Source organism: Sciurus carolinensis, chromosome 7 (assembly GCF_902686445.1).
Source record: "Sciurus carolinensis chromosome 7, mSciCar1.2, whole genome shotgun sequence".
Lineage (NCBI taxonomy): Eukaryota > Metazoa > Chordata > Mammalia > Rodentia > Sciuridae > Sciurus > Sciurus carolinensis.
The window spans coordinates 45682457-45701782 of NC_062219.1; the positions used below are offsets into that span (position 1 = coordinate 45682457).

Genomic DNA, 19326 nt, shown 5'->3' on the forward strand with positions numbered 1-19326 from the left:
ATATATTTTTGGCACCTTTGTCTAGTATGAGAACCATATTTATGTGGGTTTATCTCTGTGTCTTCTATTTTGTACTGTTGGTCTATGTATCTGTTTTGGTGCCAATACCATGCCATTTTTGTTGCTATTACCCTGTAGTATAGTTTAAGGTCTGGTATTGTGATGCCACCTGCTTCACTCTTACTAAGGATTGCTTTGATTATTCTGGGTCTGTTATTTTTCCAAATGAATTTCATGATTGCTTTCTCAGTATCTATGAAGAATGTCATTGGGATTTTAATAGGAATTGCATTGAATCTGTATAGCACTTTTGGAAGTATGGGCATTTTGGCAATATTAATTCTGCCTATCCAAGAGCATGGGAGGTCTTTCCATCTTCCAAAGTTGTCTTCAGCTTCTTTCTTTAGTGTTCTGTAGTTTTCATTGTTGAGGTATTTCACCTCTTTTGTTAGATTGATTCCAAGGTTTTTTTTTTTTTTAGGCTGTTGTGAATGGGGTAGTTTTCCTAATTTCTCTTTCAGTGGAATCATTGCTTATGTATAGAAATGTGTTTGGTTTATGGGTATTGATTTTATATCGTGCTACTTTGCTGAATTCATTTATGAGTTCTAGAAGTTTTCTGGTGGAATATTTTGGATCTTCTAAGTATTGAATCATGTTATTGCCAAATAGTGATCATTTGAGTTCTTCTTATTCCTTTAATTTTTTTGGTTCATCTGAATGCTCTGGCTAGAATTTTAAGGATGATGTTCAGTAGAAGTGGTGAAAGAGGACATCCCTGTCTTGTTCCAGTTTTTAGAGGGAATGCTTTCAGTTTTTCTCCATTTAGGATGATGTTGGCCATGGGCTTAGCATAGATTTTTTACAGCGTTGAGGTATATTCCTACTATCCCTATTTTTTTCTAGGGTCTTTAACATAAAGAGGTGCTGTATTTTGTCAAATGCTTTTTCTGGTCTAGTGAGGTAATTGTTGTCTTTAAATCTATTGATGTTATTATTACGTTTATTGATTTCCATATATTGAACCAATCTTGCATTCCTGTAACAAACCCCCCTTGATCATGGTGCACTATCTTTTTAATATTTTTTGTATGTGATTTGCCAGAATTTTATTGAGAATTTTTGCATCCGTGTTCATGAGGGATATTGGTCTAAAGTTTTCTTTCCTTGTTGTGTCTTTGTCTGGTTTTTGTATAAGGATGATACTAGCCTCATAGAATGAGTTTGGAAGGGTTCCCTCCTTTTCTGTTTCATGGAATAATTTAAGGAATATTGGTGTTAATTCTTCTTTGAATGTCTTGTAGAACTCAATTGAGAATCCATCTCGTCCTGGGCTTCTCTTGGTTGGTAGTCTTCTGATGACATCTTCTATTTCATTGCTTGAAATTAATCTGTTTAAATTATATATGTCCTCCTACATCAGTTTGGGTGGATAATGTGTCTCTAGAAATTTTTAGATATCTTCAAGTTTTTCTGTTTTATTTGAGTATAAATTTTCAAAATAGTTTCTAATTATATTTTGTATTTCAGTGGTATCCGTGATAATGCTTCCTTTTTCATCACAAATATTAGTAATTTAAGTTTTTGCTCTCCTCCTCTTCATTAGTAAAACTAAGGGTTTATCAATTTTGATTATTTTTTCAAAGAACTAGCTTTTTGGTACCTCACTTTTTTCAATTGTTTTTTGTTTCGATTTTATTGATTTCAACTCTGATTTTAATTATGCCCAGTCTTCTGCCCCTTTTGGTGTTGATTTGTTGTTCTCTTTCTAGGGCTTGGAGATGTAACGTTAGGTCATTTATTTGTTGACTTTTTATTCTTTTACTATGCATTTGAACTCAATGCAATGAACTTTCCTCTTAGAACTGCCTACGTAGAGTTCCAGAGATTTTGGTATGTTGTATTGGTGTTCTCATTTACCTCAAAGTATTTTTTTATTTCTTCCTTGATTTCTTCTTTTATCCATTCATCATTCAGTAGCATGCTATTTGGTCTCCAGGTGTTGGAGTAGCTTCTACTTTTTATTTTATCATTGATTTCTAGCTTCATTCTATGATCTAATAGAATGTGGGGCAGTATGTCTTTATTTTGTATTTGGTGAGAGTTGTTTTATGGCATAACATATGGTCTATTTTAGAGAAGGATCCATGTGCTGCTGAGAAGAAAGTGTATTCGCGTGATAATGGATGAAAGACTCTATATATGTCTGTTAAGTCTAAATCATTTGATTGTATTATTTAATCCTATAGTTTATTATTTTAGTTTTTGTTTGGAAGATCTAATCAGTGGTGAAAGAAGTGTGTTAAGGTCACCCAGTATTATTTTGTTGTAAGACTACAACAATTTGATTCTTGGAATTGAGAAGGATTTGTTTGATGTACAGAGATGCTCCATTGTTCGGGGCATATATATTTATGATTGTTATATCTTGTTAGTGTCTGAGTCCCTTAAGCAGTATGAAATGTTCTTCTTTATCCCTTTTGACTAACTTTGGTTTGAAGTTCACTTTGATATGAGGATGGAAATCCCTGCTTGTTGACACAGTCCATGTGAGTGATATGTTTTTTCCCAACCTTTCATGTTCAGTCTATGGATGTCTTTTCCTAGGAGGTGAGTCTCTTGAAGACACCATATTGTTAGGTCTTTTTTTTTTTTTTAATCCATTCTGCTAGTCTATATCTTTTTTTTTTATTGTAAACAAATGGGATACATGTTGTTTCTCTGTTTGTACATGGCGTAAAGGCATACCATTTGTGTAATCATAAATTTACATAGGGTAATGTTGTTTGATTCATTCTGTTATTTTTTCTATTTCCCCCCACCCCTCCCACCCCTCATTTCCCTCTATACGGTCCTTCCTTCCTCCATTCTTGCCCCCCTCCCCAACCCTAACTCTAACCCTAACACTACCCCTCCCACCCCCCATTATGTGTCATCATCCACTTATTAACGATATCATTTGACCTTTGGATTTTTGAGATTGGCTTATCTCACTTAGCATGATATTCTCCAATTTCATCCATTTGCCTGCAAATGCCATAATTTTATCATTCTTTATGGCTGAGTAATATTCCATTATATATATATACCACAGTTTCTTTATGCATTCATCAATTGAAGGACATCTAGGTTGGTTCCACAATCTGGCTATTGTGAACTGAGCAACTATGAACATTGATGTGGCTGTATCTCTGTAGTTTGCTGATTTTAAGTTCTTTGGGTATAGGCCAAGGAGTGGGATAGCTGGGTCAAATGGTGGTTCCATTCCAGGTTTTCTAAGAAGTCTCCACACTGCTTTCCAGAGTGACGGCACTAATTGCAGCCCCACCAGCAATGTATGAGTGTACCTTTCTCCCCACATCCTCGCCAACACCTGTTGTTGCTTGTATTCTTGATAATCGCCGTTCTAATTGGGGTGAGATGGAATCTTAGGGTGGTTTTGATTTGCATTTCTCTTATTACTAGAGATGTTGAACATTTTTCCATATGTTTGTTGATTGCTTGTAGATCTTCTTCTGTGAAGTGTCTATTCATTTCCTTAGCCCATTTGTCGATTGGATTATTTGCATTCTTGGTGTAGAGTTTTTTGAGTTCTTTATAGATTCTGGAGATTAGTGTTCTATCTGAAGTATGATTGGCAAAGATTTTCTCCCACTCTGTAGGCTCTTTCTTTGCATTGCTGATAGTTTCCTTTGCTGAGAGAAAGCTTTTTAGTTTGAATCTATCCCATTTATTGATTCTTGCTTTTATTTCTTGTGCTATGGGAGTCCTGTTGAGGAAGTTTGGTCCTAAGCCGACATGTTGAAGCTCTGGACCTACTTTTTCTTCTATAAGATGCAAGGTCTCTGGTCTGATTCCGAGGTCCTTAATCCATTTTGAGTTGAGTTTTGTGCATGGTGAGAGATATGGGTTTATTTTCATTTTGTTGCATATGGATTTCCAATTCTCCCAGCACCATTTGTTGAAGAGGCTATCTTTTCTCCATTGCATATTTTTGGCCCCTTTGTCTAGTATGAGAAAATTGTATTTATTTGGGTTTGTGTCCGTGTCCTCTATTCTGTACCATTGATCCACCTTTCTATTTTGGTACCAATACCATGCCGTTTTTGTTACTATTGCTTTGTTGTAGAGTTGAAGATCTGGTATTGCGATACCCCCTGCTTTACTCTTTCTGCCAAGGATTTTAGCTATTCTGGGTTTTTTATTTTTCCAGATGAATTTCATAATTGCTTGCTCTATTTCTGTAAGGTACATCATTGGGATTTTAATTGGAATCGCATTGAATCTGTATAGCACTTTTGGTAGTATGACCATTTTGACAATATTAATTCTTCCTATCCAAGAACATGGGAGATCTTTCCATCTTCTAAGGTTTTCTTTAATTTCTTTCTTTAGTGTTCTGTAGTTCTCATTGTAGAGGTCTTTCACCTCTTTTGTGAGATTGATTCCCAAGTATTTTATTTTTTCGATACTATTGTGAATGGGGTAGTTTTCCTAATTTCTCTTTTTGAAGATTCATTACTTATGTATAAAAATGCCTTAGATTTATGTGCATTGATCTTATATCCCGCTACTTTACTGAATTCACTTATGAGATCTAAAAGTTTTCTGGTGGAATTTCCTGGTTCCTCTAAGTATATAATCATATCATCAGCAAATAGGGATATTTTGAGTTCTTCTTTTCCTATTCGTATTTAATTTCTTTGGTCTGTCTAATTGCTCTGGCTAGAGTTTCAAGGACGATATTGAATAGAAGTGGTGAAAGAGGGCATCCCTGCCTTGTTCCAATTTTTAGGGGGAATGCTTTCAATTTTTCACCATTTAGAATGATATTAGCCATGGGCTTAGCATAGATGGCCTTTACAATGTTAAGGAATGTTCCCACTATCCCTATTTTTTCTAGTGTTTTGAGCATGAAGGGGTGCTGTATTTTATCAAATGCTTTTTCTACATCTATTAAAATAATCATGTGATTCTTGACTTTAAGTCTATTGATATGGTGAATTACATTTATTGATTTCCTGATGTTGAACCAACCTTGCATCTCTGGGAAGAAACCCACTTGATCATGGTGCACTATCTTTTTAATATGTTTTTGTATGCGATTTGCTAAAATTTTGTTGAGAATTTTTGTGTCGATGTTCATTAAGGATATTGGCCTGAAATTTTCTTTCCTTGATGTGTCTCTGTCTGGTTTAGGTATCAGGGTAATATTGGCTTCATAGAATGAGTTTGGGAGGGTTCCCTCCTCTTCTATTTTCTGGAATACTTTGAGAAGTATTGGAATGAGCCCTTCTTTAAAGGTTTTGTAGAACTCGGCTGAGAACCCATCTGGTCCTGGACTTTTCTTTGTTGGTAGGCTTTTGATGACTTCTTCTATTTCATTACTTGAAATTGGTCTATTGAAATTGTATATGTCCTCCTCGTTCAGTTTAGGCAATTCATATGTCTCTAGAAACCTGTTGATGTCTTCAAAATTTTCTATTTTGTTGGAGTATAGATTTTCAAAATAGCTTCTAATTATGTTTTGTATTTCAGTCGTGTCTGTTGTGATATTTCCTTGTTCATTCCGAATTTTAGTGATTTGGGTTTTCTCTAGTCTTCTCTTTGTTAGTATGGCTAAAGGTTTATCAATTTTGTTTATTTTTTTGATGAACCAACTATATATTTTGTCAATTTTTTGTATTCTTTTGTTTCAGTTTCCTTGATTTCAAGCTCTGAGTTTAACTATTTCCTGTCTTCTACTACTTTTGGTGTTGGTCTGTTCTTCTTTTTCTAGGGCTTTGAGCTGTAGTGTTAGCTCGTTGATTTGTTGAGTTTTACTTCTTTTATTAAATGCGCTCCATGAAATAAATCTTCCTCTAAGTACTGCTTTCATAGTGTCCCAGAGATTTTGATATGATGTTTAATCTCCAGGTGTTGGAGTAGTTTCTGTTTTTACTCTTTTCATTTATTTCTAACTTCAATCCATTATGATCTGATAGAATACAAGGTAGTGTCTCTATCTTCTTGTATTTGCTAACATTAGCTTTGTGGCATAATATATGGTCTATTTTAGAGAAGGATCCATGTGCTGCTGAGAAGAAAGTGTATTTGCTCTTGGTTGGATGGTATATCCTATAAATGTCTGTTAAGTCTAAATTATTGATTGTGTTATTGAGATCTATGGTTTCTTTGTTCAATTTTGGTTTGGAAGATCTGTCCAGTGGTGAGAGAGGTGTGTTAAAATCACCTAGTATTATTGTGTTACTGTCTATTTGGTTTCTAAACTTGAGAAGGATTTGTTTGACATACATGGATGAGCCACTGTGTGGGGCATAGATGTTTATGATTGTTATATCTTGCTGATTTATGCTTCCCTTAAGCAGTATGAAATGTCCTTCTTTATCCCTCCTGACTAACTTTGGCTTGAAGTCCACATTATCTGAAATGAGGATGGATATTCCAGCTTTTTTGCTGAGTCCATGTGCATGGTATGTTTTTCCCCATCCTTTCACCTTTAGTCTATGGGTATCTCTTTCTATGAGGTGAGTCTCTTGCAGGCAACATATTGTTGGATCTTTCTTTTTAATCCAATCTGCCAGTCTATGTCTTTTGATTGATGAATTCAGGCCATTAACATTCACGGTTATTATTGAGATATGATTTGTATTCCCGGTCATTTGGTTCATTTTTAAAATTTTATTTATTTATTTATTTATTTATTTTTTCAACATACCTTGGTTCCTCCTTTATTTGACAGTTCCTTTAGGATAATTCCTCCCTTTGCTGATTTGCTTCTTTGTTTTTTATCTCTTCCTCATGGAGTATTTTGCTGAGAATGTTCTGTAATGCTGGCTTTCTTTTTGTAAATTCTTTTAGCTTTTGTTTATCATGGAATGATTTTATTTCATCGTCAAATTTGAAGGTAAGTTTTGCTGGGTATAAGATTCTTGTTGGCATCCATTTTCTTTCAGAGCTTGAAAAATGTTGTTCCAGGCCCTTCTAGCTTTTAGGGTCTGGATTGAAAAATCTACTGATATCCGTTTTGGTTTCCCCCTGAATGTAATTTGGTTCTTTTCTCTCACAGCCTTTAAATTTCTGTCCTTATTTTGTATGTTAGGTATTTTCATTATAATGTGCCTTGGTGTGGTCTGTTGTAATTTTGTGTATTTGGAGTCCTATAAGCCTCTTGAACTTGATTTTCCATTTCATTCTTCAGATTTGGGAAATTTTCTGATATTATTTCATTGAATAGATTGTTCATTCCTTTGGTTTGTTTCTCTAAGCCTTCCTCAATCCCAATAATTCTCAAATTTGGCCTTTTCATGATATCCCATAGTTCTTGCAGATTCTGTTCATGATTTCTTACCATCTTCTCTGTTTGTTCAACTTTGTTTTCAAGGTTAAATATTTTGTCTTCAATATCTGAAGTTCTGTCTTCCAGGTGTTCTATCCTATTGGTTATGCTTTCTATGGAGTTCTTAATTTGGTTTATTGTTTCCTTCATTTCAAGGATTTCTGTTTGGTTTTTTTTTTTCAATATCTCTAACTCTTTATTGAAATGATCTTTTGCTTCCTGTATTTGCTCTTTTAACTGTCGATTGGTGCGATTATTCAATGCCTGCATTTGCTCTTTCATCTCATCATTCAATGCCTGCATTTGGTCTTTCATCTCACCGTTTGCTTCCCTGATCATTTTAATTATGTACATTCTGAACTCCCTTTCTGTCATTTCTTCTGCCATGCTGTTGTTGGATTTTATTGATGTAACATCTATATTTGTTTGGGGCATTTTCTTCCCTTGTTTTCTCATATTGTTCAGGAATCAGTGGGTCATTAAGATATTGCAGATTTCCTCTATTGACTTATAATGTCCCTGAAGATTGCTAGTATATCCCCTCTTATCCTTCAGTAGCCTGAAGTCTTGGAGGAAGTTGATAATGCGGTGCTCCCCAAGGAAGGGCTTCTCTAGGGGTGGTGTCCTTCAAGTGGGGTATATTCCATGCTAGTGGGCAGAGGTGCCTCCACTTGTTGAAAAATGGTCAACCAAAGGGGAACTAGGCTGCGGGCTGAGGCAAGGCCTGTTTGTGCCTGTGTCTCAGGTTTTACCATCCTTGTGGGAAAACCTCACTGGCAGGGTAAACCTCACTCATGCGGTGGAGAGGTCTCGCTGGTCAGTTGCCCTCCCAGAGGTTCTCCTCAATCTACAACTACCACCTGGGCTGGGCTGCCTTCCTCTGCAACGTTCCCAGGGGCTCGGACCTACCTCCTGGGCCTGGGAGCCTCACCCTTCGCAGACGAGTCTCCTTAGGCTGCCTCTCCTCAGAGAATCTGCCCCCAGTCCTGGAAACTTTGCTCCACCCCTAAGCGTGTTTCTGTGCGTCTCTTCCAGCAAGAAGCCGCCTAGGTCCTGGAACCCTGCTCTGCACCTAATCGCCTGGCTATGTGGCTCCTCCTCTGAGCCGCCACTTGGAGCCCCGTACAATAGCTCCAAGACCCAGAGACCCGCCACACATCTCTTACTCCGGACAGCCGCCCGGTGTTCCGACACAGTCCGTAGGAGCCCGAGCAACTCCCTTCGAGTTTCCCCCTCCCGCCAACCGCCCGTAGCCCTAGGCAGTCACTCTGAGTCCAAGTGACCCGCCCTGTTCCTCCTCCTCCTCGGGGTATTCCCCCGGGTGTTCAGGAGCAGTCACTTTGTGTCCAAACAACTCACCACTTGCCTCCTCCTCTGGCAACCGCCTGTAGCTCTGATGCAGTCACTCCTAGTCCAAGCAACCTGCCACATTCCTCCTCTTTCTCCTGGCAGCCCCCCGGTGTTCAGAAGTGATCGCTCTGAGTCCAAACAGCTCGCCACGCAGCTCCCCCTCAGGCAGCCGCCTGGAGCCCCAGTGGTTGCTCCGAGTCCAAGTGCTGTTCTGAGCAGCCACCTCTACGATGTTCCCAGTGGTCCGTGTTTACTGCTCCAGTGGGGGGAGGGGCGTCTCGCCGGGCAACTCTACTTCACAAAGTTCCCTGCGTTCCGGGACTACCGCCCCATCTGGGATGCCTCCCCAACGGGAGAGATTCACCCGGCGGCTTTGAGTTGGTCCCAAGTCTCTCACTATCTCCTCTTTTGAATCCTGCGTCCTGGAGCAACATTAAATGCAGTCGCCCTCTAGTCCGCCATCTTGAATCCTCTGTAGTCTATATCTTTTGGTTGGTGAGTTTAGACCATTAACATTGAGGTTTATTATTGAGATATAATTAATATTGCCAGTCATTTTGGTTTATTTTTGAGTTTTAATTTGACTTAGTTTCTCCTTTTATTGACTTTCCTTTAGTGTAGCTCCTACCTTTGCTGTTGCTGGTTTTCATTTTTTTTTGTAACATTTTGCTGAGAATATTCTATAGTGCAGGCTTTCTAGTTGTGAATTATTTTAACTTTTGTTTATCATGGAAGGTTTTTATTTCGTCTTCAAATCTGAAGCTTACTTTTGCTGGATACAAAATTCTTGGTTGGCATCAATATTCTTTTAGAGGTTGATATATGTTATTCAGGACCCCCTGGAGTTGAGGGTCTGGGTTGAGAAATCAGCTGAGATCTCTATGGTTTCCCCCTATTTGTAATTTTATTTTTCTCTTTTGCAGACTTTAAAATTCTGTCCTTATTCTGTGTTAGTCATTCTCAATATAATGGGCCTTGGTGTGAATCTGCTGTAATTTTGTACATTTGGGGCCCTATAAGCCTCTTGTAGTTGATTTTCCATTTCATTCTTTAGATTTGGGAACTTTTCTGATATTATGTCATTTAAAAGATTGTGCATTCCTTTGGTTTGGTTTGTATCTCCATGCCTTTATCTATCTTGATAAACCTTAAATTTGGTCTTTTCATGTTATCTCATTTTTCTTGGAAGTTCTGTTCATGGTTCCTTACCATCTTCACTGTGTGGTCAGCTTTGTTTTCAAGAGTATATATATCTTGTCATCATTGTCTGAGGTTCTGTCTTCCAAGTGGTCTAGTCTGTTGGTGATACTTCCCCATTCAATTTTTAATTTGGTTTATATGTTTCCTCCATTTCAAGAATTTCTGGTTGATTCCTTTTTATAATCTCTGCCTCTTTATTGAAGTAATCTTTCATTTCCTGTATTTTCTTTCCAAAATCATCCTTTATTTCAAAGGTCAATCTATGTATTTTCCAAACTCTTTCTCTGACATTTCCTCTACTGTGTCTGTGGATTCTGTTGTTGGAACATCTTGGTTTGTTTGGGGCACTTTGTTTCCTTGTTTTTTCATGTTGTTTGTATGTCTTCTCATCTAGCGGTATGGAACTGAGGCAGTACATATTGTACCCTATAGTTTTATAATGTCCCTGAAGGCTTCCCATACCTCACCTTTAAGGAGGAGACCAGAATTAACAATACGCAATGCAAACAATATACCACCTTAAACCAAATGGCTCCTATTAAGGCATGTACAGTTTTGTCACAATAAACAGAAATGAAATATTCAGTTATTATCTATAATATAAACAGTGTTTGCTAAAAGAGTTTTCTGTTTCAAATGATGGACAAGGGAACAGAAGTAGTATGAGATGTAATGTTTTTGAGGGAGAGGGAGAGAAGATAGAGGTAAAAATTTTAGTAAGTGGGAGGGAGGAATTAATACAGTCTGCCTGTTAATATTGAGAGAAGTGAGAAAGAGAATCTAGGGAGACAGGTAGGTGAGAGAAAAAATATGTACAGATTTTTTTTAAAAAAGCAAAAATATAAGACTACACAACAAAACTGACATGTACTATGCAGACATCCCATTCCTCAATAAACTGATGTATGAAAAATATTTGAATTCAAAGATGGTAGAGATGTGAGACAGAGGGTGAAAAAAGAAAAAAAAAGTCAATTGCAACAGAAAATTGAATGATTGCTTCAGTTGGCTTTCAAAAGTTTTCTCAGCTTCCCTTCTCTGCGGATAAGTGGGGTTGTTTGAAGTTCGATGTTAGTTCCAATCAGTGGGTGCCGGACTGGTTGGGTGAGTGAGCCAATAGCCAGATGCCCTCACACCCTCTTGCTGTCTTCCCACCAGTTGTAGTTGGCCCCTTTCTTCCCTGCACACCTCACTACTCACTGATCTGGGGAGAGCTTAGTTTTCTCCAGTTTCTTCAACCTCTGCTTCTCCCAGGGAACTTCCCCTAGTCTCTGACTTTCCACAGGCTTGCCAGACCCAGACTGTCACATGCAAACCCAACTGCATTCTGATGGACCTGGGCGTCAGCTTCCCCAGGCCCTGCCTTGATGCAGTCCCAAGATCTCAACTTTGAACTTGGCAGAGAGACCAACAGGGATGCTTGCACACAAAGGAGCAACCCTGAAAAGGTGCAGCCAGATGGCAGCCACTACCACACTGAGCAGGAAAGACCTCAGGTGAAACCAGATCTGCAGGTACCCCAGTATATCTTCAGGCCCTGGCCTGAGTACCCAGACTGAGGTGGCCACTCCCTGAGATGCCAGGGGCCATGATGGCAAATTGCAGGTCCTGGCTGTTGTCCCAGTATGGTGGCAGCCACATGTAATCAATCCTGCAGGTACTGTGGCAGTGGACTAACAGGCAGCAGTGGGAGATCTCACTGGTGGTCTGTGGGCAGTCTGAAGCCTAATGGCTGATGAATCGCAGATGGGCAATGGGTAGGTGAAAGGCAGGTGATGTGCAGGCAAGAGGTGGCAAATGGTGGATGATAGGCAGTGGTCAGTGAGTGATCCACACTCAAAAGGCAGGTGATATGCTGACAGATGGCATGTGCTCACTGCTGACAAATGGGGTAAACAGCAGGGGATCTGTGAGCAGTGACGACTGCATCACAAAGAAACAGTATTTCCTTTGCTTGGATCTGGAGTTTTGGAGTGACAAGAAATGGAGCCTCCCTCTAGTCCACCATCTTGACTTCTCTAATAGTTCATTTTGTATCCTTTTTATTTCTAAAGAGTATGGATCAAGACAAATCAGAATACATTTTCACCCTTTTTTTTAATGTATATTCATGAAAGTATTTGGTAGGAATTTTAGCGGTGCAACCTGTCAGTGATTTAAGTGCCTTAAAACCAACTCATGTTGTCAACTGCTTTTCTCTTGTAGACCTACTTGTTTCTTCTGTTTAAATCCTCTTTTTCTTGATGCCAAGTAGCGTTTAAAACAAAACAAACAAAGGTCTTTCTTAAGGGAGTTGTTAGCTGTGGGAAAATTGTTAGCCAGTGACTTGTGGAAAGTAGTGTCAATGCCTTCTTGAGGAGATCATCTACCCACCTAAGTACTTTCCTTACTGAAATCAGTGCAAGGTGGATGAGGTGAAACATATCTTTAGGTAATATGGTACAGATTGGGAGGTAGTATTCAGAAATGAAGGAAAACATTTTTGTATATTTGGCAGGAGGGTACCATAAATTCTTAAGCTACTTCAGAAGATTTTGTTAAGCATGATAACAATATACAAAACCCAGCACTTCAAACATATATGTATAAATTGGTATTTGAATTAAAGTTAATTTATAATGTAGTTTATACTTTATATATTAATATAGGTATAAATAAAATAAGCTTATTTTTAGTTTCCAAATAAGTGAAGTAAATGTCTTACCATATTATTCTAAGTATTTCCATATATCATGTTGTTTTTGAAATTACTGATACTTTGTTATACTTAGTTTTTGCTAGCTTTAATAAATTTCTGTTTGAACCATAGTTCAGCGAATGAAACTTCATCAAATAACTTTCTAGTAAATTGATAGTCATTAAATAATATAGAATTTAGATAAGTAGATTTCTTTTAATATCAAATAACCATTTTGTTTATAGTACTGAATTATCTCTTAACTTCTAAGAACAGTTTCTTTCAAAATTTTTTCCAGCCCTTGCAATAAAAGAAAATTTGGAATACCTAAGGTAATTAGACTGTAATAGAAGTAGTAGTAACAATGTGGTACTTTAGAGCAGGCTCTCCTTTGTTGGGCTGTCTGGTTTTGAATCCTAGCTGTGCCAACTTAATAACAAACTTGTAGATAGTGTTTGGATGGGAGGACTTTGGAGGGCTGACTTGTGTGAGAACTAGACAGTCATAAAGGATGCCATTTATGGATGCATATTAAAGGACTCTTTTTATATTGGGAAGTAGCTCTTTTTTTCAAATTATGGGGTATGGAGAGGACAGTGGGGGGGTTCGGGCAGCAATGAGTTACCAATCATAGTGAAAATACTAAGTACTTCACTAACACAGGTATACTGGCACATGCTGGCTGGATACCAGCACTGGTTATATATTAGATTAAGGAGAAGAATGAAATTTAGAAGCAAGATCTTCTACTAACCTGCCCCTAAACCTGTCATGCTCAAAATATCCTTTTGACAACAATATGTAACATCTGTCCTGTTATCAACTGATTTCTTAGTCTCTTTATCCTATTTCTTACATGAAATATCCCTTCCCAATATTACTTGGTAGTTATCTTAAAGTGTTAATAATGTAGAACTGAGTGTTATAACCTTATTAGTGAGTTACTCAGAATTAGGTCTTGTCTACTGAAAAATAAAGGTTAAAAATATTACTGTAGCAGTGTCACATGCCCATAACTCTAGCGACTGGGGAGGCTGAGATAAGAAGATCTCAAGTTTAGACCAGCCTCAGCAATTTACTGATACCACCAGCAACTTAGCAAGACCTTGTCTCAAAATAAAAAATAAAAAGACTGAGATATAGCTCAGTGGTAAAACACCCTGGGTTCAGTCCCCAGTACTATTTTAAAAAATAGTACCATGCATTTCAATTCTTCTAAAGTTGCTTTGTGGTATTTATACACCAACATTTAGCCTTCCAAGAAACTTATTTTTATTTGACTTAACCAATTGTATTAGGTTCCTTGAGCAGCCACACAAAATATCACATATGGGGTAACTCGAACAGATATTTATTGTCTCGCTCACAATTCTGGAAGTCACAAGTTTTGAATCAAGGTGTTAGCAGACTTGTTTGCCTTCTGAGGGCTGTGTAGAAAAATCTGTCCAATGTGTCTTTCCCAGCTTCTGGTGCTTCCTGGCAATCTCTGCTATTCCTTGACTTGTAGATGCATCACTTCAATCTCTGCTTTTTTCTTCACATGACGTTTCTGGGTCTCTTCACATAGTCTCCCCTGTTGTGGGTGTGTGTCTAAATTTCACCTTTTTCTAAGGACACCAGTCATGGCTCATCCTAATGACCTCTTCTTAAGTTGATTATACTTGCCTGTACCCAAATAAATTCACTTTCTGAGGGTCTCTGGTTTAGGATGTCAACATAATCTTTTAGAATGAACACAGTAGATGGCAAGAATATGAAAAAAATGTTTCACTGGTAAAAATTTGAGGATGTTTGCCATATTGCTTTTTATTATTGTTTGTTTACTTTAAATATCTAAAATTTTCTTAAATTCTAATTATTTTTTTCTAAATTCTATAATTTGCAATGGAGACTAGTAATCATCCAAATTATATCTGTGTAATAATTATATTTTCTGTGAATACATTTACTACCTTATTACAACAGTTCTGATTTTGAAATTTTAATTTAATTAAATGATAATATATGATGCGTGACAATTAGAAGTCAGAATATTATAAATATTGCATTTATTTCTTTGTGGTAATCTTCCTTGTAATGTTTGTCTAGTTGAGCCATTATTGTACTACTTCTAAAAATCTCTTTTTAGAAAGCTTCTACATTCATTCATAAGATAGAGACTCAGATCTCATTATGGTATTACAATTATAGCCAGATTAAATGTCCTGTTGTCATCAAATCTTCATTAGGCTTGTACATTTACTTAGAACTTTCTTGAAATTCTTTATTGTGTTGTAATCACAGATGTGATATCAGATAGTCTTTAAAAATCAAAGAGAGCTCTCTAGTTCTTATTGAAAATTATTGGGAAAATATTAGATTATACACACACACACATATATATTCCCTTTAGAAATTTTTAGCACACTAATAGTATTAACGTGTTTGTGCAGGTTTTGACTGGATCATCTCGTCAAAGTTATTCACCTTCTGGCTTTCAGGATTTCAGTAAGTGGGAATCAGTGCTGAAAATAAAAGAAGGACTTCTAAGGCAGAAAGAGATTGTCATTGATCGGTGAGTCTGTTTTTTTATTTACTAAATATTGCAGGTATACAGAAATGTAGATTAATGAAACAAATACCTTTGTATCCACTACTTAGAATTTGAGAACTATAATTTACAAATTCATTGATGGCACCTCTGTCTCTATCTAGTTCCAATCAAGGGGAAAGTGGGAATTCTCAGAACAGAGGTTTGTTTGTCTCCTGCCTATGTGCCTGATTTCTATCATCCTCTTCATTCACTTTAGTGTTATTATTTGGAAGGACCTCTCTGTGTTTTCTATATATGCAGCAGGTTAATTGCAAAGCTAATGAATTATCAGAGCTACAGAATAGTGTCTTTGTTGAACCTTTAAGGAACTATCAGTTTGGAAAGCTATTAAAAGTCATGATTTCCTTTAATGTATGTTAGATCTGAACCACATAAACTATGAAAATGATTTTGACGAATGATTATGATGAATACTTAAATAACTTATAAATAAGAATTATGGAAGTTTTCTTGGACATTCCAAAATTTTTGAATGTTTGAGTACCAAAGCTCTTAAAAATAAATTAATTTATACTTAGTCTCCTGATTATTCTGACCAGTGGACCTTAATGGTACTTGGTTTTATTATCTTTGACACATATTGACTCTGTGTCATTCATTTATGTATACTTTTGGGATAATTAAATGTGTATTGTGGCAATTGGGAAATAATTTGAGGAGGAATTTTTTTAGTCAATTCTAATTATTGTCCTTTTTTATGTGCTTATATGATGGGATGATGTAGAAGACATTTTAGTCTTAAGTTCTAATTCAATCTTTAAATACATTTAGCAGTTGAAATTTGAAGAGGTACTGATTAGAAATTTAGCAATATTAATAAGCATCTACTACAATATAAACAAGATCAGAGACTTCTGGACTTTATTGTTCTCTATTATGTTCCGAACATCGAGAACATATACTGGGAGGTCATATATGCTTACAACTTGATATATCCATGCCTGATACATGAATGAAGATTGTAGAAGAGTTTTAGTTGATTTTAGGAAAAATCCCTTAAAATATTAACTGTTTTAGAAGAAATGACATTTACATATGAATAATTATAGCCCGACTACATGCATTTGTAACACTTAAAATGTAATTCACTGACTTGCTTAAAATTTTGTTTTAAAGAGACCCAAATTCAGAACTTACTTAATATGGATTTTCCTTCCCTCAATTAAAATAAATTAGTTTTTATTATTTTTTTGCCTATCATTCCATTATGTATGTCAGTAGGAATTGCAAATAATTATTAACAATTTATTGAAATCTTTATTTCTCAATTGTATATATTGTAGAAAGAAAATAAGGAATAATCAAAATAATTCAAATTGCTTAGTTGTCCATTTCTTCAGCTAGACTTTTCAGGCATCTCTGGCAGCTACGTGTCAGGGTCTCTTTGGTCTCGAATAGCCTTAGAAGAATGACTTGTCTGTCATCCTCCAGCTAGCCTGGATTTGTTCATGTTGTGGGTGGTTGGGGTTCTGAAAGAGAATTGAGCATAAGTACTCTCAAGGCTTAGGCTCAGAGTAGGCGTCTCATCACTTCCACTACATTCTGTTGATCTCTAATATAGTAGACTGACTAATAGGAGCAACAAAAATGTTTTCTCTGACACGCAAATGCTAACTCACACTAAAGGGACAGGGATAGGGGAAAATAGAAGTACTTTAGGTTAGACAAAGGGGAATGAAGGGAAGGGAAATAGAAAAGATAGAAGAATGAATTGTACATATTATCCTATGTGCATTTGTGATTACATGACCAATGTAATTCTACATCATGTACAACCAGAAGAATGAGAAGTTATACTCCATATATGTATAATATGCTAAATACATTTTACCATCTGTATAACTAATAAGAACATACTCAAAAATTTTTAAAACATCACACTATAAAGGGGCATGTTGACATTTTTGTAACAGTCTACTACACTCAGTATTTTAAATAATCTTTGGGCTTTTTAAAAACAAGTTAATTACAGAATTGCATTTGATGTTCTATAAAACAATAGAATCTCAATCAGCCGCTTTTATTCTAAAGCAACATAACTAGCATTTAAAAATAAAAATGTTTGTAATAATCTCTGTAACATACATAGTACTTAAAGTAGAACCAAAGATACATTTAATTTTTGAGGAAATAGATTAAACTAATGGACTCAAAATATCATTAGAATCGATAGCATTTGGCATCCAGTGGGATGGAAACCAGAGTAAAGATCTTGAGCTTTCTACTTTGAAATATGGTGTGGTTGATCATACCTTCCAAATCTCTTTCCTAAAAATTATATGCTGGATATTATTTTTGAAAAAATCAGGTTACCTGCATTTATGTATTATGCTTTTTTACTCTACTTATGTCCTTTATAATAGATGATTGGATAATTCAAAGTGGAGTAAAAGTCTGAGAAAAATAACTGTGATCCTAAATGTGCCCCATCTCTTGAGAAAGCATGTAGTTTAATTTCAAAAACAACTCAGAAAAACAGGAAACCTAATTTCTTGTTCATTATATTTACCATTATGTAACTGTTTAGGTGATTCTAAGTGAAATGCCTGACTTCTTGCACTTTGATCTACTCATCTACCTCAGTAAAGGAGTTTCACCACTTAAAAGTGAAGTTTTTGAAGATCCTTGCTCTAGGCAGCTCCCCTCCTCCATCCAGTTTTATAGCATGATGATTAAATGAGTGAATATGTCTAAAGGAAAACTAATAGGCTACCTGATATATGAATTCGGCAGAGTAGCAGGATACAAGATCAACAAAATTCTGGCAAATTGCATACAACAACATATTAAGAAGATAGTGCACAATCAAGTGGGGTTCATCCCAGGGATGGAAGGCTGGTTCAACATCCAGAAATCAATAATTGTAATTCATTACATCAATAGACTTAAGGTTAAGAATCATATGCTTATTTCAATAGATGCAGAGAAAGCATTCAACAAAATACAACACCCTTCATGCTCAAAATACTAGAAAAAATAGGGGATGGTAGTAAAAGTAGGGGATAGTAGCCTCAACATTGTAAAGGCTATTTATGCTAAGCCCACGGCCAGCATCATTCTTAATGGAGAAAAACTGAAAGCATTCCCTTTAAGAACTGGAACAAGACAGGGATGCCCTCTTTCAACATTCATAAATCAATAGCTTTTTTTTATACTCCAGCAGTGATTCTGCTGAGAAAGAAATCAGGAAAGCTCTCCCATTCACAATGACCTCAAAAAATATATTTGGGATTAAGCTAATTATGGAGGTGAAAGATCTTTACAATGAAAATTACAGAACACTGAAGAAAGAAATTGAAAAAGACCTTATAATATGGGAAGGCAGAATTAATATTGTCAAAATGGCCATTTTACCAAAAACACTATATAGAGTCAGTGTAATTCCCATCAGAAAACCACTGACATTCTTCGCAGAACTAGAAAAGAACAGTTCTAAAATTCATTTGGAAGAATAAGCAACTCAGAATATCCAAAGCAATTCTAAGCAAGAAGAACAATGCTGGAGGGATCACAATACCTGATCTCAAATTATACTACAGAGTTATATTAAAAATCCAGCATAGCACTGCCATCAAAATGGACAAGAAGAGCAGTAGAATACAATAGAAGACACAGAGATGAACCCACATACTTATAGTCATCTGATACTTGACAAAGATGCATGCCAAAATATGTATTGGAGAAAAACCTCTTTTACAAATAATGCTGGGAAAATTGGATATTCATATGTAGAAGGATGAAATTAGATCCCTGTCTCAGCCCAGCACAAAAGTCAAATCAAAGCAGCTCAAAGACTTAGGAATTAGAGCAGAAGCTTAGCAACTGTGAGAAGAAAACATAGGATCAACACTCCAACATATTGTCACAGTCACCAACTTTCTGAACAGTACCCCTAAAAATCAAGAAATAAAACCAAGAATCAGTAAGTGGGATGGCATCAAAGTTTTGCTTATGCATAGTAAAAGATGATTAAGAGCATGAAGAGAGGACCTACAGAATGAGAGAAAATCTTTGCCAGCTATTCTCTGATAGGGGATTAATATCTAGCATATATAAAGAACTCAAAAAGCTTATTACCCTCCCAATTTCAATAAATGGTCAAAAGAACTAAACAAACATTTCTCGAAAGAAGAAATGCAAATGACCAATAAATTTCTGAAAACTGTT

The 19326-nt window shown here is 36.3% G+C and overlaps 1 protein-coding gene across 2 annotated transcripts in view; it reads left to right on the forward strand.

The window, feature by feature from the left end:
- Cep85l (centrosomal protein 85 like) overlaps nt 1-19326 on the forward strand; it is a 168783-nt gene that overhangs the window by 91900 nt on the left and 57557 nt on the right. For both annotated transcript variants that reach the window (XM_047558121.1, XM_047558120.1), the window contains one exon: nt 14999-15120. In XM_047558121.1, coding sequence (XP_047414077.1) covers nt 14999-15120 — 122 coding nt within the window. The remainder of the gene's footprint in view (nt 1-14998; nt 15121-19326) is intronic.